The 25497-nt window shown below is 52.5% G+C and overlaps 1 protein-coding gene across 4 annotated transcripts in view; it reads right to left on the bottom strand.

The window, feature by feature from the left end:
- Positions 1-23763, bottom strand: part of RAB11FIP5 (RAB11 family interacting protein 5) — a 37050-nt gene extending 13287 nt beyond the window's left edge. The window contains exons 1-3 of one of the 4 annotated variants that reach the window (XM_025453557.3): positions 23263-23763; positions 2492-2928; positions 1678-2377 (exon numbers count right to left, since the gene is read on the bottom strand). In XM_025453557.3, coding sequence (XP_025309342.1) covers positions 1678-2377; positions 2492-2928; positions 23263-23693 — 1568 coding nt within the window. In that variant the 5' untranslated portion in view covers positions 23694-23763. Of the gene's footprint in view, positions 1-1677; positions 2378-2491; positions 2929-22179; positions 22316-23262 lie in introns of those variants that run through there. The other 3 variants (XM_035700719.2, XM_035700720.2, XM_025453556.3) reach the window with 3 other exon arrangements.
- Between the last annotated feature and the right edge of the window lie 1734 nt (positions 23764-25497).

The raw sequence follows: 25497 nt of genomic DNA, 5'->3' as shown, positions 1-25497 counted from the left end.
ATACTGAGATTTGTTCATCTGAATGAACAAATGTGTATTTCTCATATGTATATGGGTCTTCATCCACAGTTTCTGGCTCATAGCTCCAAAAACCCTTGGAATTTCCCAAACAATAAGAGTATCTGTTAATATTTGGTCTCTTGTTCTCATTTCTTGAAATGCTTCAGAGCCAGAAAAGTGAAATGGGCACTTTGTTATTCATAACAAGCCCCTTTCCACCACAACTGGGTTTGTGTTGATGAGGTGGCTTTTACAAAGCCCCTAAGGACCCCAGTGAACAGAGGGTGGAATCTTCAGTCCCACCCTGATTTCTGTGGAGGAGACAGGCTGGAAGTCAAATTGACCACCAATGGCCCATGATTTAATCACTTGTACCTAATCACTTATACCCATCACTTGTACCTTGTGATGAAGTCTCCATAAATGCCAAAGGATGGGGTTTGGGAGCTTCGGGGTTAATGAACAGGCAGACATGCGGAGGGAGTAGCATGCTCAGAGAGGTCATGGAAGCCCTATGCCCTTGCTCCAGACCTGGTCCTGTGCATCTCTTCCATCAGGCTGTTCCTCAGTTACATCCTTTTATAATAAACCAGTATAAGCAAAATATTTCCAAGCTCTGTGAGCCATGAATCAAACTCAAGGAAGGAGCAGGGAGGGTCCCTGGAACCTCTGATCCATATAGCTGGTTGGTCAGTAGCACAGTCAACAACCTGGACTCTCAACAGGCATCTGACTTGACTAGTGGCGGTGGAGGTGGGGAGGGCCAATCCTGTAGCCCCGAATCTATGTGGAGTCTGATGCTGTCTCCAGGTCAACAATGTCAGAATTGAGTTGAATTGTAGGACATCCAGCTAGTGTCAGAGAATCTCTTGGGTGTGTGAGAAAGCAGTCCCCACACTGGAACTGGGTGCAGAATCCTAATCCTAATTATTATCAGGACCCTCTTGAGAGCTCTGCCATGGCCTGAGCTCAAGGACTCCTGTACCCCTTTTGTGGTGGGACTCAGCACATTCAGAACAGAGCAGCTGTCATGAGCACTTGCCATACCCCAAGAGCAAGAAATAACAAAGAGGACCAGAGCCCCAACAGTGTCCAAGGACAGAAGGCCGGTCATAGATTTCAAGGGAGTTATACATAGCCCCTTGCCGGGGAGGGGTAAGTGTATGAAAGGAGAGGTGGGAGCATCAATGACTTGACTGCCATCTCTCAGGGGAAAGAGGTCACAGAGCCAGCTGGGGTGGGGTAGAGGATCTGAGGTACAGGCCCCATCTCCACCTGCCAAAGCTTCCTGACCTTGAGGCCAGAGGGCAAGAGGTATAGGCTGGGAAGCAAAGAATTCACACAAAAAATGTCCTTCCCTGCTTTTCTCCCCTTTCTCCCCCTCCCTCAGGGGGTAGGCATGGCAACTCACGAAGGGAGACCCATGAGAAGGAGACTAGACACCACAATCCACAGGGCCCCCAGAACTCTGTGCCCCTGCAACTTACCTGTGTCCATGTGCCAACAACGAGCCTTGGCTTAGGGAAATGGTAACCCCCACCATTCAACCATGCAAAGCCAGAGCCCCAGCAGCCTGCCCAAGGGCCCCATCTGCTCCATCCTCCCTGCCCCAGGATCCAGGCTGCAATACCCCAGCATCCACCCCAAGGAGCAAAGCTGGTTTTGCCAAGGACATACCTAGGTTTCTGAGTTGGTTCTTTGGCTTCTCTCAAGCCAAACCAGCTACTCTTGGCCTTTTCCTCCCCGCCAGATGAATGATGGGGGGAGGCCCCCTGGGTGGGACCTCCCTTCTCCCCCAGAGAGCCACGGCGCCCCAACTCGCTCCGACTCAGCCCCTGGTGGTGATGGTGGAAGAGGCCCATCCGGGGCTTCCGCTCCTCCTTCCGGGCTCCCTCCTTCTCAGCCACAGACTCAGAGGAGGCCACCAAGGGTGTAGCAACCTGCACTGGCTTTCCCTCTGGGAGCCGGGCCCCCTCCTCCTCTCCAGAGCGGCTGGTACCAGTAGCCAGCACTTTGGCCTGAGAGCTTAGCTCCTCCTGTCCAGGCAGCATCTCTGAGCTGCTGGTGCTGCGGCTGCCTCTGCCCCCGGAGTCATCGGTGGGCCGAGACCCCTCCTCAGCAGGCCGGAAAGACACGCTATGCAGGGAGCTGGAGGGTGGAAATGGGCCCGAGATGGAGCTGCGGTGCCGCAGGGGGGCCTGGGGCTCCTCATTGTAAATGTGGCTCCCATTGACACAGAGCGAGGAGCGGGAGGCGGCGTCTAGGTGGCCCTGGAGGTCCAGAAGGGATCGGGGTGGAGCCACTCGCATCTGGCTGGCCTCATCACTGTAGGTCCTTTTGTGGGTGAGCAGCTTAGGGGACTGGGTGGAGTCCCTGCCTGAAAAGGAAGCACCCATGGAGTTAGTAGCAGGAAGAGTAGCCCGTATGCTGGCCCGGGCCTTCCCCGCCACCCTCCTCTGCCCCCCAAGCAGCAGGGCCCTCCCTCACTCACCCCCTTCAGTGGACAGCCAGCTACTGCGGCTTGGCGAGTGGGTAAGGAGCTCAGTGCCCGGGCCCTGGTAGGCCAGGCTCCCACTGGCAGAGGACAGGGTGCTGTCTGAGCCCAGCGAGGTGTTAGACTGCGTAAGGGAGGACTTTCGCAGCTTGTTGCGGAGGAAGAAGCCTTTGGCTTTGCCCATCTTGCCCAGGCTCCCTAGCTCGGGATCCTCTAGGGCACTGCTCGGGAGGATGGCGGAGGCAGATTCCAGATCGAACTTCTTCTTGCCCTTCATCTTGTCCTTGATCTTGCTGAAAGGGGACCGTGGCTTGTCCTTCATGGACAGGTCAAACATGCTGGCGCTCAAATTGTTGCGAGTGAACTGGATTGTGACTTGGATCTCCCCACGTTCCTTCTCCTTCTTGCCTGCCTTGGAGTGCAGCTTGTACCACCTGCGAGAAGGGGGGCAGGGTGGAGCTCCAGTCACAGGCACAGGGAGTCCCCCTCTACTGCTGCCAGAAACCTCACACAGCCTCTCCCCACAGGCTCCTGCCCTAACACACAAGCCCAACCTTCTGAGCCACAGGCATAGCTGAGCAACTATCTACAACTTTTCCATGATGGAGAAAACCACATCCTGAGTGGGGGAATCTCTTTAGTGCTACTGGGCAGGGCAGTAGTTACCACTCCATGCCACCCTCTCACCCCCCATTCCCTGAAGCTCAGAGATCTCCCCTCTGCCACTCCCCACTACATCTGAAACCCTGAGGCCAGAGAGGTAAGGCTGAGCGTGGAAGGGGCTCTGAACCCTCCAGGCCCCTGGGATAGACAGACCTACCCACATTTCTCCCTGTTTACATCATCTCCTCTGGCTAGTCCCAGACAAAGCTCTGCTCTGAGCCTCTGGCGAGCCCAGGAAAGAACAGCTCATCCAGAGGCCCAAAGCCAGGAACACTAGTACACATACACACACACCTCACTCACTTACTGACTCATCCAACCCACCCCCACCCCCCCGGAAACACCTATGCAAGATGGAAGAGCAGACAACAGCATTCAGGGGCCTCAAGCAAGAGACCCAGGGAAGGGCAAGAGTGTTCACATCTGCTGAGCATCTCCTGTGTGTCACGATGGACTACAAGGGTTTTCACGTCATTCCTATTCACACTTTACAACAAGCCCGGAGGGTCAGAGCCTGATTTTATACAGCAGGAGGTCAAGGCTCAGAGTAAAGTAACTCCTCCAAGAACAAGCAGCCAGAAAGGAGAGAGGAGACTGAGAGCCAGTTCTCATCAGTCCAAAGGCCATGTTCTTCCCGCTACATGCTCCTAGAGACCTCAAACACACATGTCCACTGCATAGGGTGTGCATGGAGCTCTTCCTTCCTCTGCTGCCCAAATCCTTCTCCCCGATCAGACTCATAGGAGTCTGCCTGGCCAGCAGCATCATACAGCATCTACGCGGAGCGGTTAGACACCGCCCCTACCCAGGGTCCCCTCTCATTCTGCTTGGCAGTCCACACCCCACCCATCTCCTACAGGTATGAACACAGAGATTCCACAGAGAAACTGAGCCAGAAAGCTTCTGGACGTAGGGACTCCAAGCCCAAATGATGGGCTCTGGTGCAGGGCTGAAAACATTAGTGAGTGAAAATCGGCCCCTTTCTCACACCAGCACCCAGAATGAATAACCTCCCTAGCACAGAAGAGCTTCGTATCACATTCAAAGGATGTGCTCCACATAAGTTGGAGAAAATCTCCCAGAAAGTAAAAGGGCAAAGATGAGGTGATGATTGAAGGTCAGTCCAAGGAGATTCACCACCAAGTAACTGGAGAGTCAAGAAAGAGAAAAGAGACTGCTCCCCTGTGTGAGGGGCTTGGGAGTCCTCTCTCCCATCCACAAAACAAGAGAAAAGCAGAGCAAGCTGAAAATCAACAACTCACGGGGGACTTTTAGGGCAGTAAAACTATGCTGTATGATACTCTGATGGTAAATACATGCCATTATACTTCTGGCAGTACCCACAGAATACAAAACACAAAAAGTGAACTCTAATGTAAACTACAGGCTCTAAATAAATAATGATGCATTGGTATCGGTTCATCAGTTGTAACAAATGTGCCACACTAATACGAGATGTTAATCAAAGAAGAATGGGGGTCAGTGGGCTGGGGGCAGCGAAAGGCAGACCAGAGTTAGGGAATATATGTGAACTCTCTGTACCTTCTATTTGTTTTTCTGTAAACTGAAAACTGTTTTAAAAAAACCCCCACTATTTACTTATCTAGTTAGTTTTTTTTTTTTTTAAGATTTTATTTATTCACAAGAGACACAGAGAGAAAGGCAGAGACATAGGCAGAGGGAGGAGAAGCAGGCTCCTTGCAGGGAGCCCAATGTGGGACTCGATCCCAGGATTCCAGGATCATGCGTGAGCCGAAGGCAGATGCTCAACTGCCGAGCCACCCAGGCGTCCCACCGCTATTGATTTTAAAGAAAAAAAAAAGGGAGAGGGGAAAGGGAGAAGGAGGGAACAGAGAGAACAAGGGGGAAGAAATTGTCCAAGAAATAATATAAGAAAGTTTTCCTGACCTAAAGGATATGACTATCAGCACAGAAGGACCCACGCACATGAGCAGAGTGAACAAAGATCCAGCCAATAGGTCTCACTGTGAGGTTTCAAAACACCAGGCATTAAACGGAGAGCCAGAAAGCTTCCAAACAGGAGACACAGGTTCATATGCTCAGGAATTAGAATAACATTGGATCCTCACTCACAACACTGGGTACTGTAAGGAGTCATGACTTCAAAATTCTGAGGGAAGGGGCTCCTGGGTGGCTCAATTGGTTAAGTATCTTATCTGTCTTTGGTTCGGGTCAGGATCCCGGGGTCCTGGGATCCAGCCCCGTGTCGGGCTCCCTGCTCAGTGAAGAGTCTCCTCCCTCTCCCCCTCCCCTGCTCATGCGATCTTGCTGTCTCTATTTCTCTCTCTCAAATAAGTAAATTTTTTAAATCTTAAAAAAAAAAAAATTCTGAGGTAAAAGTTTTCAGCCTAGAATTCTAGACCTGGCCAATAAAGCATGAAAGTAGACTAAGGCCTGATGGAGATGGTTTGATTGGTCACTGAAGGGCTCAAAGGCCCTCAGTGCATACACACACCACCCCCACATACACTCTATACTATCCACCCTCTCACACACCACCACCCCCAACATTGCACACTGTACTACACCACACACAAATCCCTCCCACACTACACATGCCACACCACCCCCCAACCCTGAGATCTGCCTACTCAATAGGACCAGCTCCCTGAGCTTCTGAGACATAAACAGGTTCTGAATGGGGGATCTTTTGCATGAAAAAAGGGTCTTCCCAGGGGCAAGTGTGGTTGCACCCATTTGGGAGAGTCCATCAAGATTGCACCGTCCTGTGCCCGTTTTGGGCTATGTGCCTCGCCTCTCCTGGGTAACCCACATTATAGCCCAAGCAGAGGGGCTGCTGGTTACCCCACTAAACCTGAGTGTCCATCTACTGGGCAGCCTGCCTCAGGACAGATAGTACAACCAGGGAAGGTGAAGGGCCATGCTCAAAATGTGGGTGCACATCTCCATGCTCTGATGGTAAGCAGGGGCAGGGGGGGAGGGGGTGAGAGGAGTGCAGGGAGAAAACAAACCAGCCTCCTCACACCCCTGCTTCCTCAAGCCAATGCCCACCCTGAGCCTGACACTCAACCCTTTAAAGGCCAAGCCCTAGTCACTTTCCCCAAACCTATACTAGGCCCTATTTAGCACAGGAAGATCCAGGGAGGTGGGGCAGAAGAGAAGCGTTTGGACTCCCCCCACGCCCACTGTGCTCTGGGTAACTGGAATCTGCGAGCACACATATCTTCTGTCAGGGCACAAAGGTCAGGGGCCCTCCGTCCCAGCTGCTCACACGCCACAAGTCACAGCGTTAGCAGTCATATCTCCCTACCTCAGGGGGGCAGGGGCCTGGTGGTGAAGGTGCGGTATAATGACTGCCTACATTGAATATTTTTGTCCAGTTTGAATTTTTTATATGGAGCACACATTATTGTCTCAATAGAGAAAAGAGACAAAAGAATACACCGGCTCCTATCTTCTCTCCTCAATTGCTTGAGACACAGGCTAGGCTGCTGACCTCTCCTTCCCAGAGAAAGGATGATACATCCTTTCTTTCTCCTCTCCCACCCTCAGAGAAAGGAAGGATACACCATTAGCCCACAGTGACACTCAGGTCCTCTGCCTGAGGATCCCTTGCCCCTGCCCTTCTCCACCCTCTCCCCTATAAGGTCACCTCTGTTTCTCTGCTTCTCCTGTTCTTCCCCAGGGAATTTGGGTCTCTCTCTCTCTCTCTCTCTCTCTCTCTCTCTGTCTCTGACCTGCTTTTCAGGAAGGCCAGGAGTAAAGAGAAAAGACTTTCCTTACCATTTTCTGAGACTCCTCTATCCAGAGCAGAGTGAGGCTTAGAATGGCATCTGGACCCCAGCCGCTGTCACCCAGCTACCCACCTACCAGTCCGGGACAGGACTGAACTGGACCCTGCGAGGCACCTCAGGTGCCCTGGGACTCAACTAGAGCAGGCCTTCTCCCAGGAGTGTGACTCACACAGCCTGAGATGGCAAGGCCACACAACCACCAGCTCCCAAAGACCACATCCTTCCCCCAAACCCCTTGCTCCTGCTTCCTCCTGCTGTCCCGGTGGCCTCCTATGAGATCCTGGACCCACTAGGACACTGTGACATACAGTCCCCTGGAGGCTAGAAGGCCACAGACATCACCAATGTGGGCTGATGATCCCTTAGTGAAACACTGGAGACTTTCTCTTTACAGAGCCCCACATGCAGCAGACTCCAGAGCAAATAGACACTGGGCAACCCGTCCCCACAAACTGGGGCTCCCCCAGGGAATGTGACTGCAGGGTCCTATGGCCCAGCTCAAGTCCCACTTCCCCTAGGAAGATCTCACAGCTGCCACCTTCCTGGCTTGGCCCAATCTCCTCTCTTTCTGACCAGGCACATGTACTCTGGACCAAAGTCACTCTACAACTAGATCAGTTGCACTCTGCTCCTCGGCTACCTGGTACTGTCATTTTCTGGGTGCCTGGGGTCTCCCTAGCTGGATTGGGTTCCCTGCAGATACTTACTGTGCATCCCCCAGGGTAGAGAGCTACAAAGCAAATGAACAGTGCATAGCAGTAAATTTTGAGTTGTTGCAAGGCCTCAATGATTCCCTGTACTTCCTCTCATCTCCCTCTTGCTCTGCCCACTCCTTGCTTGGAGCTCTCATCTGGATGCCCATGGTGGCAAAGCATGGTGGTTAAGAGCTGGGCTCTGCATCCTGAGTGCACACCCCGACCCCAACACTTTCCAGATTCCTTCCCTAAACTTCTATTTCCTCAGCCACCCATTGGGAGACCATCTTATCAGGGCTGCTAGTCAGTGCAGATCCAAGGCTTCCACTTACTCTCAGATGGTGTGAGAGTTGTGGTAGGTGGAGCACCTAAACTCTCCAAGGCCCAGGCAGCATGTACTCAGGAGACAAGGGTTTGACAAAAATGATCATTATCTGGGACTTGTCCCAGATGCATCAGCAGCCAAGCCATGATAGGCATGAAGAGGAAACGAAGAGTGAGAGAAAATCCCTTGCCCCTGCAGAGGTATGCACAGCTACGGATGCTGCTCTTCAGGAGTAATGGCCACCAGTGCTTTCACACTGCAAAGTGCAAAAGGGTCACTGGATCTGGTTAAAATGCAGAACTACAGCCATGGGCATCTGAGAGGCTCCATTTCCACCCAGCTTCCAGGGAATGCCTATGCCCCTGCGGACCACACGTGAGTTGGGGAGCCACGTGATGGGGCTAGAGAACCAGCAGAGCTGGCCTTACAACATGCTCATGTCCCAGGCTCTGTACCTCCTTTACTATCCACATAATCCAAGATCCTATACCATAATCCCATTCTGTGGTTGAGGAAACAAACCTACAGAGAAGGTTTGTCACTTGCCCAAGTCATACAGCGAGTAGGCAATGGAGCCTGGTACCTGAATATGAAGATGCTTAACTCAGCCCATCCCTCAGCCTTTAAGAGGTAGCATTTCTCATACAGCTGAATGCAAACACTCAGGCCTCTGGACACTCTGAAGGCACAGAGGCTGGGAAAGACCTGGAAGTACAACACAGATGCTGTCATAATCCCAGGACGATGCAGCCCTGAAAGGTCATTGAGAGAATCTTGGGGTTCTGTCCTGTTCCCAGGCCATTAAAACCTTGTCTGAGAGCAGCCCAGCCTCCTCCAATGGCCATCAGAGTCCAGAATTCCTGGGGAGGGGGTACAAGGGGCAGAACCATGGGGAAGCCTTCATGGCCCCTTGCTCATCAGCCAAACCTCCCCCAACCTCCCAGGGTGGCTGACAAAAGTTCAGCAGGCCCAGCTTGGACTTCGGACTCAGCCCCTAGCCTCTTCCCCTGCTAGACGCACCCCACCCCACAATACACCCACCTACGGGGCAGAGGACAAAGGTGGGATGGAAGGGCTAGGGGGCTACTTGCCCCACCTGTTACCAAGATGATGGCTATCGTTATTCCTGCTGGTGGGGCACCGCTGCCCACCATACCCAGCTCTCCACCTGTTTCTCAGGGAACAAGGCAGCTGAGCTAACAGTTGCCACACACCATAACTGACCTCGGGCTGATGTCAAACTCAGGCATGCCAGAGCCAGGGCGGCTCCTGTCAGAGACCAGGGGCAGTAGGGGCCATGACACATAGGCCCAGGCACACCTGACTCATCTCCAATTCTTATCGGTCCCCAAATCAGCTTATGATCCAAATGATGGTGTCCCTTCTAAGCCCCAACACATCATTTGTTTCAGTCCCCAAACCCAAGAAGCATCTCTCTTTTCCCCCCTCATATCCTACATCTAAACTTTGAATTCTGTTGGCTCTATGTGCAAATTATACCCAGAATTCTACCCCTTTCACCACTGTCACCCTACCGTCCAGTCCACCACCATCTCCCTGCTGGACTGGACAATCCCCTACTTCCCTGCTCTCTGACTTCTCTGCTCCACCGACAAACAGGCACATCACACCCCGCTCCTCAGAATGGTGGAAAGGTCCTATCTTTTGAGTCCTGGCTCCTCTGTTTCTCTAAGTCACTCATTCCCCACTGGCCCTCTTGATGTCCCTGAACTTGTCAGGCTTGTTCCTACCCCAAAGTCACTGCACTTGCTTCTCCCTCTGCCTGAGACACAGGCTCAGGTCTTGAGGACACGGTCCACTCATTGACTCACTCACTCACATCAGGTGTCAGTTCATCTGATCCTCCTTGGTCTTCCCCGAGTCCCTCTACTGCCAGTGCCCCTGACCCTATTCTGTTTCTTCAGCACTCTTAACACTATCTGACACGTGTATGTGTGTGTGTGTATCCCACATAGTATGATGTACATGTACATGGCTGTGTGATGTCTGTCTTCCCCTGCTCTACAGGCAGCAATTATATTCTGCTCATTTCTGCAACCTGAGTACTTAAAAATAGCAGACACTCAATTATTTATTCAATGAACTAATAGATTAATCTATGAATTGACTTAGGAACTTGTCTGTCCCTGTTCACAACTGAATAATTGTGTATAATGTTGCTCTCATTACAAACCCACGGGTCTGTCCCATGAGGCCAGGGGCTCCCAAAAAGCAAAGAGGGTGCTCCCTGCTTACCATCTCTGACAGGAGCCCTCTGAGGGCAGGAGGCCCAAGTGACAGGCTTAAAGGGGACAGTTCCAAAGGGGGGCCTTCTTTCATCCTGAGAGCCTCAATTCCCATCTCTGAGTGAAGAGTCTCATTCACTTCCCTGAGAGAGAAGGCACCCGGCCAGATCTGGGAAGTACCCAGCCAGGTGAACGGAGGTCAGTGAAGGGAAGTTGGGTGTTGACCCCACTCTAGCCCATCACTAGGACACTAATCTTATCACCATTTACAGCTACACCTCTCTTATTGTATGTTGGGCACTATACTAAGCTCTCAACACACTGGATGATATCTTACTAATCCTCTTAACAACCCCATGAGGTGGGTGTGGGAGACAGACCTTGAGGGTGGCTACAGTATGGACTTTGGAGCCAGGCCTGGTTTAAGCCTGAGCCCCATCACCTGTATGACCTTGGGCAGGTCACTAATATCTCTACATCTCTGCTTCCGCACCTATATATAATGTGGGGGTAACGCACATCCGCTCTCCTCACAAGACCACTATGAGGATGAAGTGGGCTATCTGTGGAGCACTCAGAGAACGGGGCTTGGCACATGGGAAATACCACACAAGTGCCAGCTCACATATTTTTGCTGATGCAGACATGGGGGCACAGTGTGGGTTAAGTCACACACTTCTTTTCGGTAAGCAGGAGAGTCAGGATGTGAACTCAAACTCCCTGACTCTAGAGCCCCTGACCTTGATCACTGCATGAGACTGCCCCTCTCTGCAAGTACCACACACACACACACACACACAGGCCCAGAAACCCCATATCCCTGCCCAACCAAGGAATCCAAAGTCCCCCCCCCCCTTACTTCTCTAGGGCAGGGGTATGTGTTAGATGGAAGGCAAGTTACATCTTTACTTCCCTAACCTCTAACCGAAACTTAGCATTTCTGTCAAGTATGAGTTGTTGCAACAGTAATAGTATAGTAGCAGTACCTACAAGTGTGTCACCAAGAGACACTAGACACTTTTATATCCTATTTACAGTTGTAGTAGATGTCACAGAACATGGTTTATACTCATCTGTACTCTGAACTTTGTTATTAGACAACCACAGACTACATCACTTAATACAGTGATAAAGGACATGGTACTTGAGCAAATGTTTTCATATATTAATAAATGAACTTCAATAGCATTGGTGTGCTTTGTAATCCTGTACATTTGAAGATCTTCTTCTGAAAAAGGGATCTATAGGCTTCAAGCTGATACCCAAGTGGTCCACGGTACAAGAGGAACTAAAAACACCTGCTCTAGAGTATGGAGAGAATAAAGGCAACAGAAACGTGGGTCTTGTCCTCCTGCCCCACTGCATGGCACCCAGGCTGAGGTCCTCCTGCCCCACTGCATGGCACCCAGGCTGAGATCTCAAAGCACTTCTCCCCATTTCCTACCCAGAGACCTGGGAGGGCCTAGTCAGGGGCCAGAAGCTGGCTCAAGGCCCTGACTGTCTCCAGCATTACACTACAGTGCTCAGTCTAACCCTGGATATCCTGCATGCCAGTGAAGGTGACTCCAGCAAAACAAAAACAGCCAGTAAACCTGCTAGCTAGGAGAACAGGCAAGTTTGCTGTAATCACACCCCCAAAACCACATACTCTACATCCCACGGGGTTGCTCCTCACCTGATCCTCACCTGCTCCTCACCTGCTACAGCTATAACCCATCAGGTGTGCAGTTTCTCTCTGATGGCTATGGATGCCACCCTGCTCTCTTCAGAGACAGGTCTCACATCAGGCTACTGAAGAGCCACCACCATACTGGGGATGAGGGGTCCTGTAAAGCTGACCTTTGCTGGCATCAGACCCCACCCTCTGAGGCAAATGAAGCTAAGAGGCCTGCTGTCCTGGCTAGAGAATCTTCCAGAAGGGAAAGTGAGGGGCCAGCACAAAGGAGAGAAAGATATACAGATCCAGTTTTCTCTTCCTGGCCTCCCTTGCCCCATCTAGAGACTTAGTACAAGTGGGGGGCCGCAGGGCTCTGGAGTGGAGAGGACATGCGACTCAAAAAGTAGATGCTGGGGAAAACTGCAGGAGAAAACACTAAAATATCCATCCTTAACAATATTTGCCCCCTTATTCCTACTCCAGGCCAGCCATCAGCCACTTCAAGTGATGTGCAGAGTGAACCATTTGCCCTCAAGATGCCCCAGAGACCAGCTACCCTGTCCCCACCATCCCAGGGCTCATGAGGCCCTGCAATCTCTGCTTTGGCAGGAAATTCCTGCAGTGTAAATAACTAGTATCTATAATAACACTATCATGGGGGCAGGGTGGGTTTTTAATTTGAAAGTCATCACTAATTGAAAAATAATGGCAAAGAACTGTCATTCCCGGTATTCCTCAGTGAACGGCGCCATTCTGCCCATTCCTATGTAGAGCGACCAAAGAGTTGAGAAGAAAAGCTCTTCCTTATGCCAGGTTCCTGAAAGATACAGAGAAAGAGGCAGGAACGGGGGACCAAGGCAGCGCTCACCCGTGGATGCTAAAACCACAGTGATGGCAAGCTTCGTAAACAGGACCTGCTACTCAACCTGGGTCTCACTGATGGAAAGACGCTGACAGCGAGGCCATGGGAGCAGCATCAGCCACCCCACGTGGAAGGACTCTTGCTCTTGCCAGCAGGTGGGGGACAGGGACAGGGCCTTCCAAACCCAACCATGAGTGCTCAGGGGCTGGAAAACTGGGGTGAAGGGCAGCATGAGGAGTTCCTCAGCTGGGGCCACAGGGTCAGCCAGCCTCAAGGACTGGTGACCCAGCTCCTCCATCAGCTAGGGGCCTGAGACAAAGACTGTCATACAGGGATCCCTGGGTGGCGCAGCGGTTTGGCGCCTGCCTTTGGCCCAGGGCGCGATCCTGGAGACCCGGGATCGAATCCCACGTCGGGCTCCCGGTGCATGGAGCCTGCTTCTCCCTCTGCCTGTGTCTCTGTGCCTCTCTCTCTCTCTGTGACTATCATAAATAAATAAAAATTTAAAAAAAAAAAAAAAAAAAAAAAGACTGTCATACTGAGAGGCCTAACCAGGCACAGGATGGGAGCCCAGTCCTGATTCTGACTCAACAAAACATCTGTGAAAAGTAAGTTCTGATATCAGGGGAAATTGAATATGGACTGGACACTGGATGATGATTAAGGAACTGCTAGTTTTATGTGTGATAAAGACATTATGGTTACATTAGGGAGCACGGACTCATTTACATTCTCCTTCTGGGCCCACTTGGGACTAGCAGTGCATTTCCATTAGACCCCAGAGGTCGGGGGTAGCCTTAGGCCAGGGACATAGGCTTTTTCTCCTTCTCCCATGACCAAGCCCTGCTCTGGGTCTCTGAGTCCTGTGCTGACCTGTGGCCCCTCCCATTCATGGCCACACCCCAGCACCCGGGCTGACATGTGGGATCTTGACACTCGATGCCAACCCAACCAGGCACCTGGTGGCTCAGTTGGTTAAGCATCTGCCTTCGGCTCAGGTCATGATCTCTAGGTCCTAGGATCGAGCCCCAAGTCGGGCTCCCTACTCAGCAAGGAGTCTGCCTTTCCCTTTGCCTCTTCCCCCTGCTTGTGCACGTGCTCTCTCTCTTTCAAATAAACAAGTTATCTTAAAAAAGAAGAAGAAGGGACGCCTGGGTGGCTCAGCGGTTAAGCATCTGCCTTCAGCCCAGGGAGTGATCCTGGAGTCCCCAGATCGAGTCCCATATCCGGCTTTCTGCATGGAGCCTGTTTCTCTGCCTGTCTCTCATGAATAAATAAATAAAGCATTAAAAAAAAAAAGAAGAAGATGACGATGACGACCCACCCAACCATGGGAGGCTTCAGTTAGGCCTCTGTTCAAAGCATTTCTCAGATATTTGCCAGAAACAAGAAAGGAAGAGTTCTTGAGAAGCTCACAGCTTGGTGGAGAAATAAGAGAGCCACATAAATCAGGAAAGTGATTGACAACACACAAACACTCCAATTACAGAGGCAAGTTAAAGTGGAGTAGTAAAAAAATAATAATAATTTAAAAATAATAATAAAATGGAGTAGTAAGACAATTTCGGCGGAGTGCCGGCAAGGGGGGAGGGGCAGGGCAGAGGGGGCAGGTAAGGACAGGACATTTATACTGGGCCCTGAGCAAAACAGAGCGAAGAGGCAAGGAGCTGGGGAGAAAGACATTCTAGGTGGAAGGAATAAAATGTGCAGATGCCAGGGCCCACAGGGAAAGTCAGGCAGTAAGGTGCCCTGGGGCAGGCAGGAAGCTGCCTCTAACACCACACACAAGGGCTGTACCTCTCTTCTGAGCCCTGAAGAGCACTCACTCTAGGGTACAAACAAGAATGGGGCCTGATGGACACCATGCTGGACAGCAGGGAGAGGGACCACATGCACACGGGTGAGGCGGAGGTGACAGGCACGGGTGACATAAGCCAGGGCAGGTCCCGTGGCAGGGCTGACCTCAGAAACTCCTTACACCTTGGCAGTTTTTCTCATCATAAATTATAAGCTGGCATTGTGATTTATAAAAATGCAGCAGCAGCTCTGATAACAGTCCGGAACAAGAGTAAAAAAAAAAAGATTTCCTAAATTAGGACAGGAGCAGTGGGGAAGGCAGGAGGGGCCCCTTTCCTCAGCCAGCAGGCCTCCGCCACCACTCTCAGCACTCGGTGACAGTAGGGGCTGCCACTCACCTTTTATCCCCCAAATCCCGGGGTGCGGCTTCATATATGGAACACCTTCCAATACCCGCTGGATAAATGACATGGAAGTGGCAAGGGCTTGACTAGTCCCAAAAATAAGTTGGGAAAAAATGATTTTAAGGGCATAGCGAGAAGACAGGAGACACAGGTTCTAATCCATGATCTGACTTACTAAGAGGCTTTAAACCAGCCATTTCATCTCTGAAAAAGTGGGGCAATAAGACAATCCGGCTAGGGACAGGGAGAAGGGATAACTAAGACTGCTATTACTCAGGGATTGAGAGGGGAACCTCCTGGCCAGAGTCTCCCCCATGGGATGCTTTGGCTCGTCTCCACGTCCCCCACAAGAGCATTCCTCCTCACACACCATCAGACAGGAGGTGTGCAGGACCTCAGGGCCATCTTCTGGCTCCCCACACCCACAATCAAACCCACCCTTTGGTTTGGTATCTACAGCAAAACTGCCAGCCAGACACAGTCATAGGGCAGGATATTGCCTCTTATCAGGCCAGCAGATGATCTTTATCACCCAACCTAGCATAGACGGTCCTCAGAGCCCAGAACTATCGCTTTGTGAGCCACCCCAGCCTATGTGAGCATGGTTTGCTCACCTTACTTCAGAACCAGGTCCAGCTCCCCTCTCCTCTAGGCATAAACACCTCAAGCTAATCCTCATGCCCCCTACTGCCATGGGCTCCAAAGGCCTGTCACTATCAGCTTGCCTCAGGCTGGCCAGTGACCATACTCACTCAGCAGAGGAAAAGCTATGAAAATACCTAGAGACAGATCTAACCACCCTGATAGCAGCAGAAAATATGCAACCGCCAAAAGCACAATGTAGGGGAAAAAGTACTGGGCTTGGAAGTCAGAAATCTGACTGCCACTAGTAAGTCATGTGACCTTGGACAAATCATTTCATCTCCTGAGACCCCAGCCTCCACATCTGTAAAAAAGGGGGGGGTGTCACCTTGTCTGCCCTCAGGGAAGAATGAAATGAGGTGATGCCAGGAAAGCACTCTGAAAAATAGGCCAAACCACACATAATGATTTGGGTTCACTGTCTGTCAAGGGCCTTTTATAAGTCGTCATCAGCCCATGGGAGCAGGTGGCCCAGGACCAACAAGTGATAGCCCTCCCCAGGAAGAAGAGAACCAGCAAGAGGACCTCTCCCAGGTGGTCTTGGTCAGACGGGGGGGGGGGGGGGGGGGCAGGGGTAGGAAATAGGAAGAAATTCTACTTAATTACACCTCCTCCCCAGTTTACTCCTAACCCCATATTCACCTAAAACAAGAGTCTTGGGTCATAGAGGACAAAGCTAAGTAGTGCCTGGTACCTCAGCCAGGTCTTGGTTTAGATGCACAACAGGTGGAGATAAACAATAAATAAACATCCTGTGTGGGAAAATCAGGCTGATCAGAGGTACAACCTGTGTGCAGAGATTGCTACATTTGTACAAACAAATGTTAAGTGCACAGAATAACTTTGGATGGATACCCAAGAACTGGTAATATTGGTTCCCTCTGAAGAGAAGAGCTGGATGACTCAAGGTCACAGAAAGGGAGATTTTTCATTGCATACCTTCTGTACCTTGAGAATTTGAACCAGGTGAACTACTCAAAAAAAAAAAAAAAAAAAAAAAGTAAATTCAGGCCCTTTTGCTGAGAGAGGCACAGGGAAAAGTACGATTGGCTCCCCTCCACTCCTTTTCCTGGCCCAGCCCCAAAACACTCACTTCCCCTTCTGGAGGCAGTCTCCCTCTCTGAAACTCACCCAGTCTCCATCCCAGCCTCAGCTGTCATTCAAGAACCTGCTTCCCCCAGAGTGCCCACTCTGATCACTCCAACCCTGCTGAGTACACCCTTCTCCTGACCCTTTTCTTCTCTCACATTTGTATATGCTGTTTTGTAGGTTAATTATCTCTCCTGGATAAGTCTTGTCGCAAATGTATTTTTTGCCCTTTTGGGGAAAGGGCTATATGTTTCTTTCTCTTGTTTTCTCCAAAGCCCTGACCTAGGCACAGCGGTTGCCTAGCAACTGCTTCCTAGATATTGAACAAGAGAAAAAAAAAAGGAAATGACTGCATTGATGTAAGGCGCTAGATGGCTCAGAGTGTTCTGTCACAGTAACACAAGCATGCGATTCTTGAGAAAGGTCAGGAAGTCTTGTATCTGTGGATGCTCCCAAGCTCTGCTCTACTGCACAAGCCAATGGGAGCAAATCTCCACCGCACCCCCACCCCAGGTAAGGGTGACCAGGGCCAAGACAGAGAGCCTGCCAGGCTTCCCCTCAGCTCCTGGGAGACAACTCTGATGGCATTGATACCCTCCTTCCCAAAGTACCACACAACACCCCGACCCATGTCTGGGAGACAGACATGACTGGACTTGGAGCTGCAGATCAAACACATTTACCCCAATCAGCCAAGGCTTCACACAGGAGCAGCAGGCCATGCTTACCAGAGAGCTCGGCTTTGGGGGGACAGAGGAACCGTCAGGAGGGCAGTGGCTGAGCCCTGGTCCTATGCCGAGCTAACTCATGGAAGATATGGGGGAAAACCAAGGTGGGTAGTACCGAGTGGTGGTGAAGAGTACAGAATCTGAAGCTACAATGCCTGGGTCCAAATCCTGGCTCTGCCTTGTACTGTGTGCTGTTAGAAAAGTCACTTCACCTCTCTGTGCCTTTGTTTCTCCATCCCTTAAACACAGTAATAGTATCAAAACCTCAAAGGCTTCCTGTGAGCTAAGAAGTCAAGGCCTTAGGCAGCACAGAGAAGAGGCTTAATCAATGATATGCCTCGCTAATCTGGCAATAACGGCCCCCCAAAAACAGAGCAGTGGACCTCACAGGTCTTCAGTGGACGTCTCTTCCTTGAGGAGGGGTGCCTGACCACAGCTAAGCTGGGTGGCTCTGTCTGCTCTGAACTTTTCCGGAGCTGCCTGGCAAGGCCTGAAAATACAGCACTTGCCTATGGCCCTTCTTCCAAATGTAGGGATAATCCTCCTAACAAAGCCATAGCTTCCAGGCATGCAGGTTGGGATATCCATGTCTTCCCCACCTCTAAACCCACACTACCCAAGCCAGCGGCCCCTGTAGGCCTCTGCCCAGGCACTCCAAAAAAGTTTTTGGATGAGACTGCCCCTCCAGGTCTACAGATAAGCCCCAAAGCCACCTCCTCTATCCCAGCAGAAAAGTGTCTCTCTCTCTCTAAAACCCCATGGGCACTTCCACAGAAACCCTGGGATGCCCACGGGGGCCCCAAATGCCATCTCTTCCTTACCCTAAATCCTACAGCTCTGCAGGCTAGCAGGGCCTCATAGAGACCACACAGAGCCCCACCGTTCCCCAGCCTTGGTCCCCACAAGTCTAAGCTGTTTGCTAGCTCTGACATTAGAATTCCGCAATCAAGGGCTGTGCTTCCCTCCCTACCAGCCCCTCAACCCCTGGGTCAGCTGAAGGTCCAGGTGGCCTGTGACAAAGCCCCTCCCCCTGTGCAGCTCCTCTGAAGCTCTGCCTCCTGGGAGGGAACTTAGAGGGTCCCTGCTTGCTTTATAAGCAAGAGGCTCACTAAGTAGAGGCCTGGGCCCAGCCCCACTCTCAGGCCTCAGCCTGACCTGCCAGACTCAGCTATCCTCACCAGCTGCCATCCGTCCTGAGGGTAGCAATAACCTAAGGGGTTCTTGGCCAGCTCAGTGAAAGCAAAGTCATTCGACTCTTCCCTGGAAGGACTGCCCTGTGTATAAAGGACCTTACATTGCAGACTTTTTTTTTTTTTTTACTTGGCTGTGGAAAAGGGCAAAGCTTCTTCATGACTACACCATTTTGCAGAGATAGAGTACTGATTCCCAGGGAGCACAGAGAGCTCCTGTCATTGTGTTAATTATCTGTCCCAGCATAGGGTGGGAAGGGCAGGGGAAACATCTGGACAAGGCCAGACCAGTCATTTAGCATCAGCAAGAGTGTCACAGCACCAGGGGAGCAGCAATAACAAGTGGAGCGGCCAGCCCCCATCAGAGGAAAGGACAGTCCTCATGGTCCCCTGGGGTGGAGGATCTGCTGAGGTATGCCTGTTCCTGGTTGGCTACAGGGAGAGGACAGTAGGGCAGAGACAGGGTTCTCACCCAGGGCCAGATGCAGAAGGAAGAGAAAGCTCTGTGCCAACCAGGAGCCGCCCGGTCTGATGGAGGAGTCACTTCCTACCCCTCCCTGTCCTCCAGGCACTGCGGCTCAAGCAACCCCAAATAAAAACTACTCCATAACTAAGGGAGCTGAAGCCTCCTGAATCCTAATGACTGACTTTTAAATATGGCCATACCTTTCCTCCCCACCCCCCACCCACAGCCAAAGCAGACTTTCCCAGCAGCCCACAAGTCTGGGGCTGGAGCAGAAGCTGAGCCTTAAGGTTGGACCAAGAACTCTATGGCCTCAGCCACCTCCTGAGGAGCAGTCACACCTGGAAACCAGTGGAGATAGGCTGTGGGATTACGTGCACAGGAATGTCAAGTAGTCTGGAGGCTGAGAGATGAATAGAAGCCCTCAAAAATCATCCCAATCCTAGGCCAACAGGCTGTATTTTCCCTCCAGAGCCTCTCCCAGTGTCCCTAAACTCCCTATCCTCCAGGGGATCTCGGGCAGTACACTAGTCTCAAACCTAGGTGGTCCTGAGCCACAGGCCTCCTGGAAGCCCTCCATAAAAGCAATGGCACAGGTTTGACCAGGGCCGACAAAGCCTCTCGGGGTGCCACAGTTAGCAGCCTGGCCCTGGCCCCAACAGTTTTACTCTATGGGATGAAAAAGGACAAACCGATCCCAACCCAAATTAAGCCCAGACTCAGGCTTCCCAAGGGGCCAGGCTCTAACCATCAATTTGATGGGCCCAGGATGGAGGTTCTTCACGGCAGGCACTCTTTTCCTCCACACATAACACCCACTCCACACACAGTGCCCACTGATAAAAGTCAGAAAGGAAACAGTGGAGAAGCATCTCAGGATTTTCAGACTTGTGATGATCCATGTATGGATTTACTGAGGGGAGAGGATTATAATCCGTTTGCTCAGGTATTATGTTAAATTTTGTTTTGAGAATTTCCTCTTCAGTTATTTGGAAGCCTCTGGTGAAATCCCTCACCTCAGAGAGCACCTCTTGACAAAGGAGCATCAGGGGCAGTTGAGACACCTCCCACCACCACCCCCACACCATCATCACACAAAGCAGGGTACTCAGAGTAACCACAACACCCATACTTTAAAGGCTTCCTTTGGCCTGGAACTATACGAAGGCCTTTATAGACATGGTCTTATTTAATCTTAAAATTCCATAACTATTATTGTGATCTTTGTAGAAAAAAGGAAACAGGTTAAGTAACTTGCCTGCTAGTAAGCCACAGAACTGGGAATGAAAGCCGTCTCTAGGTTCTGAGACACTGTGCTGTCCTACCTACCCCAGAGGGCAGGGGCAGCTTCAGCCCAGGCTGCTGGGGGAGGGCTGCAAGTGGATCTGAGCCTGGCTTGAGCACTGCTGAGGCCTCCCAAGCCCAGCCCTAATTTTCAAACTTCTAGCAGCAAAGAAAATGGAGGCCTGCAAAGGGCCTATTTCATGAGGAGCTCTCACATTCTGGTATGTACATTGTCACCAGCAGTCCTGGGGCTTTCTCAGGCTCCGTCTCTAAATTCTGTATTGTCGCCCCACCCACCTCTCGCTGCCCATCACATGAGAGGCTCTTCAAGGGGAGGGGACATCTGTCACACCAGAGCTACCAGACACTGTAATCAAAGCCTCCCTCCACTATCACTGCTGTTCCTGACCAGCAGCCACGTCTAGGGACTACATTAGGTGCTTTAATTGCATTCTCATTTCAGACCTTACATCAATCTTATAACACTAGCCCCATTTTACAGATGAGAAAACTGAGGACCAAGAGTTTATTTACTTGACTCACCATAAGGTGGCAAGTTTGAGACTGGAATCTATTTCTTTCAACTCCACAGTCCCCTCCTCATAACCATGAGGCAGCCCTTCCCCAGTCAGATTCTGTCTTGGTGACACAGGGCTGCCATCTGTCTTCCCTGAGACCACCACAGCTGGCTCATGGTATTAGAGTGAATACTGTTCTTTCCCACTGCTACCCAAAGCTGAGGAGGGCATACCCTGGTCCTCCCCATCTTGCCCTCTCTCCACTAGGAAATGTGCAGACTCACTATCTTAGCAGCTCATGCCAGGGTGCTCTCAGGAAACACCACCAGGAGTGGCCATTAAAATCAGAGGTGGGAGATGGGGACCCGAGTGGGAGCAGCAGCCCTCGCCCTCTGTCAGTAGGTACGCCGTTAGGTCTGGTGAACTAGAAGACCAAGCAGACTTCAAAGACTTCTCCTCTGCCCAACAGGAGTGCCCCTCGCCTCTCCTGCCCTCTCCAGGTTCTATCTTTAACCCAGGTCAACCCAACAGAAGAAAAGCAGTGGGTAGGTAAGGAAAGATCCTGGTGGGAAAGATGACTTCTATCAAGTAAATTAAGGCTCCCACTCAGATCAAGAGGTAGCAAGTCGAATTCTCCAAGAGGGCCTGTCCTTGGCTGAAAACAGGCCCCCACCTGGACCTACAAGTGCAGGCAGTTCAGCTGAGGAAGATCCAAAGGCCAAGAAGAAAGCAAGGGCATAAATTTAAGAAATCAAAGCTCCCCTCACCCTAAGTCACTGACTTCACAGAGGCCTTTCCCCCACAAACCCAGAGACTTTCTGTCTCCCCATTGCCCCCAGCCACCAGGTATGTCATCATCTACCAGTCTGGTCAGATTAGTCGAGTGATGAAAACTGAAAGACTAGTAAAGAAAGGGGTGGAAAGAATTGGGGGACAGGAGCCTCTTCAGGAAAAGACAGGGCTAAGAGATCCAGAGATCTTTCTGCCCCACCCCCGGCCAGAAAGGAAGGAGAGGACAGAAAAGGGGAGGAAAAAAACAAAACAACGGCCAAACTATACCACATGATTCCACACCCAGCAACCAAACAGCGCAGAGCTGTGAAGGCCCTTTCCTACATATTCTGAAAAACGTTCAAGGTCAGATCCTTTCTAATCAAATCCTGCTCTCACATGGGTCTGCATCAGTCTCATCCCTCTCTATCAACAAGCTCTCCTAGATTTACTCATTTAGATGCCATTCCACATGGGCAAACCTTTTTGGCACCTGTCCCCACCTAGGGCACACCCCTGCCCCCATCCCCTTATGCTCCCCATCCAGGGCCCATTGGGTCCAGGGGACATGTCACCTTGGTTAACCCCTTAGATGGTCCACAGCAGATGGTCAGCCATGGGGACTGGCTTTCAGATCCTGTCCAAGTCCAAACAGGAAATGGGGCTCCAAGTCTGAAGCCTTGATCTTAACACCGGCAAGGTTAAACACTGCCAAAATAAATGATTAAAAAATGCACAGGCCCTTCTGGGTGGAAGTGGCTGGAGATTATCTCCTGCTGTGCATTAACCATGAAGCTGCCTTCACCTCAAGCAGGACAGGCAGGACATTTGAAGGCTGACTGAAGGGTTTTCTTCCTTCAGTTTGGAGGTTCTCTTGCTTTCAGAACAGGGACACAGAGGTGCTGGGTTCCAGAGGCTTCTGTCTCTAGCCGGCAGAGGGCATCCAAATAGGAGGCAAGAAGCAGATACCCTCTGCAGTCTGGAGATCTGGTGGGGCATGTCCGGTCAATCTCACCCTCAAGCAGAACACTGAACCTTCCTTCCCCCACAGGGCTAGGCAACACCTCTCCACTGCCCTGCGGGCTTGGCTTGGGACAGAAGGCTGCAGGGCCCCTCTCCTTCCAGGAAAGGGAGACAGGCCCTAAAAATGGCCAAAATTTTCCTTCTTGAGGTTCCCACAGTTCAAGGGCCTCTGGATCCCACTCCTAACTTTACTTGGTAATCTACTCCTAGGGCTGGGCCACGAATCATACCTCCCCCCAGGCTACACAAGGACACACCAGCAGCCAAGCACAGACAGTCGCAAGGACGGGGATCAGAAGGGGACCCAAAAACGAACTAGGGGTGGCGGAAGGGGAGGTGGGCGGGGGGTGGGGGTGACTGGGTGACGGGCACTGAGGGGGGGCACTCGATGGGATGAGCACTGGGTGTTATTCTATATGTTGGCAAATTGAACACCAATAAAAAAAAATTTATAAAAAAAAAAAAAAAAGAAGAAGCGGACCCCAAACGCAAAAAGAGCAATTGGTCGGTTTACGCCCTTGAGCGCGCGGCGAGGGCGCAGCGCCGCGGCCGAGGTTCGGGGTCCCGCTCCCCCGCCAGCCCCGCCCGGCGAGCTCTGCCTTAACCGTTTCCGCGCCCTCGGGCCCCCCACTCACTGCGTATGCTGGGCGCGGCCTGCGCCGAAGACCTCGTCCAGCGCCACCGTGGCCTGGCCCAGGAACTTGTCGACGCCGATGAGCGAGCGGTGCATGGTGGTGAGCACCAGCTCGCAGGCGGCGGCGGAGCCCGCGGCCCAGGGAGCCGAGCCCGCGTCGGCCTCCTGCGCCCGCAGCAGGCCGTCCAGGGCACCGGGCGGCAGCTCGAAAGAGCACTCCTCGCGCCACTCGGGGCAGCCCGGGGTCTTCTCCACCACCGACGTGCTGTACTTCTCGCGGCCCACCTGGATCACCGTGTACGCGTCGCTGGTGCTGCCCGCTCCCGAGCTCTTGCCCCGCAGCCCGCGGGCCCGCAACACCGTCACCTGGACGTGCGTGGGCAGCCAGCGGGAGGGCCCCGGCGCCGGCTCGGCGCCCCGCACCAGGGCCATGGCGGAGGAGGCGGCGGCGGACGACGGCCGGCAGGAGCGGGCCCAGACGCGGGCACGGGGCCGCCGCAGCTGCGGGATGGGCTGGGCCGAGCCGGCAGCCGCCTCCCCGCCTCCCGGCCGCCGGCCGCGCCGCGACGTCAGCGCCCCGCCCCCCGCCCCGCCCCGCGACCCGACCCCGGCCCCGGCCCCGGCCCCGGCCCGGCCTCCGCACCGCCGCCGGGAGCTCCAGGGGGCGCCGCGGCCCAAGGGGTGGGGCGCGCGGCCTCTGCAGCCGGGTGGGCGGGGCTCCCGCGTGGGCTCCGCCCCCGGCTGGCGGCGCCCGCGGAACCCCCCGCGCTTGCGGGCGCTCAGCACCCTCGGCCCGGTCCGAAAAGCCCGCTCCGCGTCTCCCGGCCAATCCCAAATCTTTCTTTGCGATGTCGGCCCCGGCCCGCCCCTCCTGGGCCGGCCGCCCCCCGGGCGCGGGCAGGCGGGGGTGGCGCAGGACCCCGCCGCCCCGCGCGTCCGAGCGGCGCTCCCCGACCTCCGGCCCGCCCTGGGAGGAGGGGACGCCGGGAGCGGAGGCAGAACTGACTCCCGCCCCGGCGCGCGACAGCCCCGCACCAGCGAGCCGGCGACCTCCGCGCGCCTCGGGGGCGGGCTGGGACGGCGAGACTGCGCGGCGGGAGGCGGGAGAGCCGGGCGTGCCTGCCCTCGGCGGGCGCTGCGGCGCAGAGCGAATGATGAATAAGTAACCGCATCAGTACTTAAGCCGGGGCTCCTGCGTCACCGGTTGGTGGAAATTAGAGGCTCTGCTGAGGGTTTTAAACAATTACTTAGGCACCCATCGAGTGCCTACTATGTGCCTGTGTGCAAAGCACAGGGTCTTATTTGAACGCTTGGCCTATTATTAATAGTGATAACAATGGTTAGTAATTATAGATGCTGAATTTTAGCCAGTGCCGGTCCGTGTACTTTGTATGCATTACCTCATTTTATCCTCAGAGCAACCCTCTGAGTGAGTGCTTTTTATTCCTGTTTTCCAGAAGATTAAATTGCAGCTCCGAGAGGCTAAAGTGCCCAAGATCCATAATTGGCAAAGGTGGGATGGGATTCCACACAAATGACCCCACAGCCTGTACTTTTAAACTCATGATTTTTAAATAAAATATAACACAGCTAAAAAAAAATAAATAGGACGGAAGCACTTATGATGAAAAAGCAAAAGTCTCCCTCTCACCCTGGATGGGGAGAAAACCCACTTATGTCCGCTGGTGTTTTCAAGCCTGGTGACAGCTCCATCTTCTCTACCTAAAATGCTTATGTATGTGGATTTAGCAGGACAGCCATTATCTATTGCCTTCCTGTTATGATAGATCATGTGTCTGACACCCACATCCCTCTTTCAATCTTGTGTGGTTATCCTATTATTTTTAGTTTCTTTGTTGGATACCTTTATGGTGGAAACCTGTGTTTCTTCTTGGGAAGACTCTCTGCAGTACCCCTTGACTTCCTGTGCAGTGAGAGGAAGAGGCCAAAAATCCCAACTCTGCAGGCCATGTCCTTCACCAGAATATGGATGGAGGGAACCAGTACACCAGTCACTGGGGATCTGTGGGAACATACCCACCACAGGCCCAATCCTGACAGTCTTGCCCCTGCTTTCTGATGACTGGGGTGGAGGAGTCCTGGGCACTGAGCTCCACAGTCCAGCATGCCTGTGGACAGCACCTATCTTCAAGACAGCCAGCTCTGCCTATGGATCTTGGCTGTCTGCCACTTAGCAGTAATAAAATCTGAAGATTAAACCAGCTCTCTGACCTCT

Source organism: Canis lupus, chromosome 17, assembly GCF_003254725.2.
Source record: "Canis lupus dingo isolate Sandy chromosome 17, ASM325472v2, whole genome shotgun sequence".
Lineage (NCBI taxonomy): Eukaryota > Metazoa > Chordata > Mammalia > Carnivora > Canidae > Canis > Canis lupus.
This window is presented reverse-complemented; position numbering and strand designations above follow the sequence as displayed.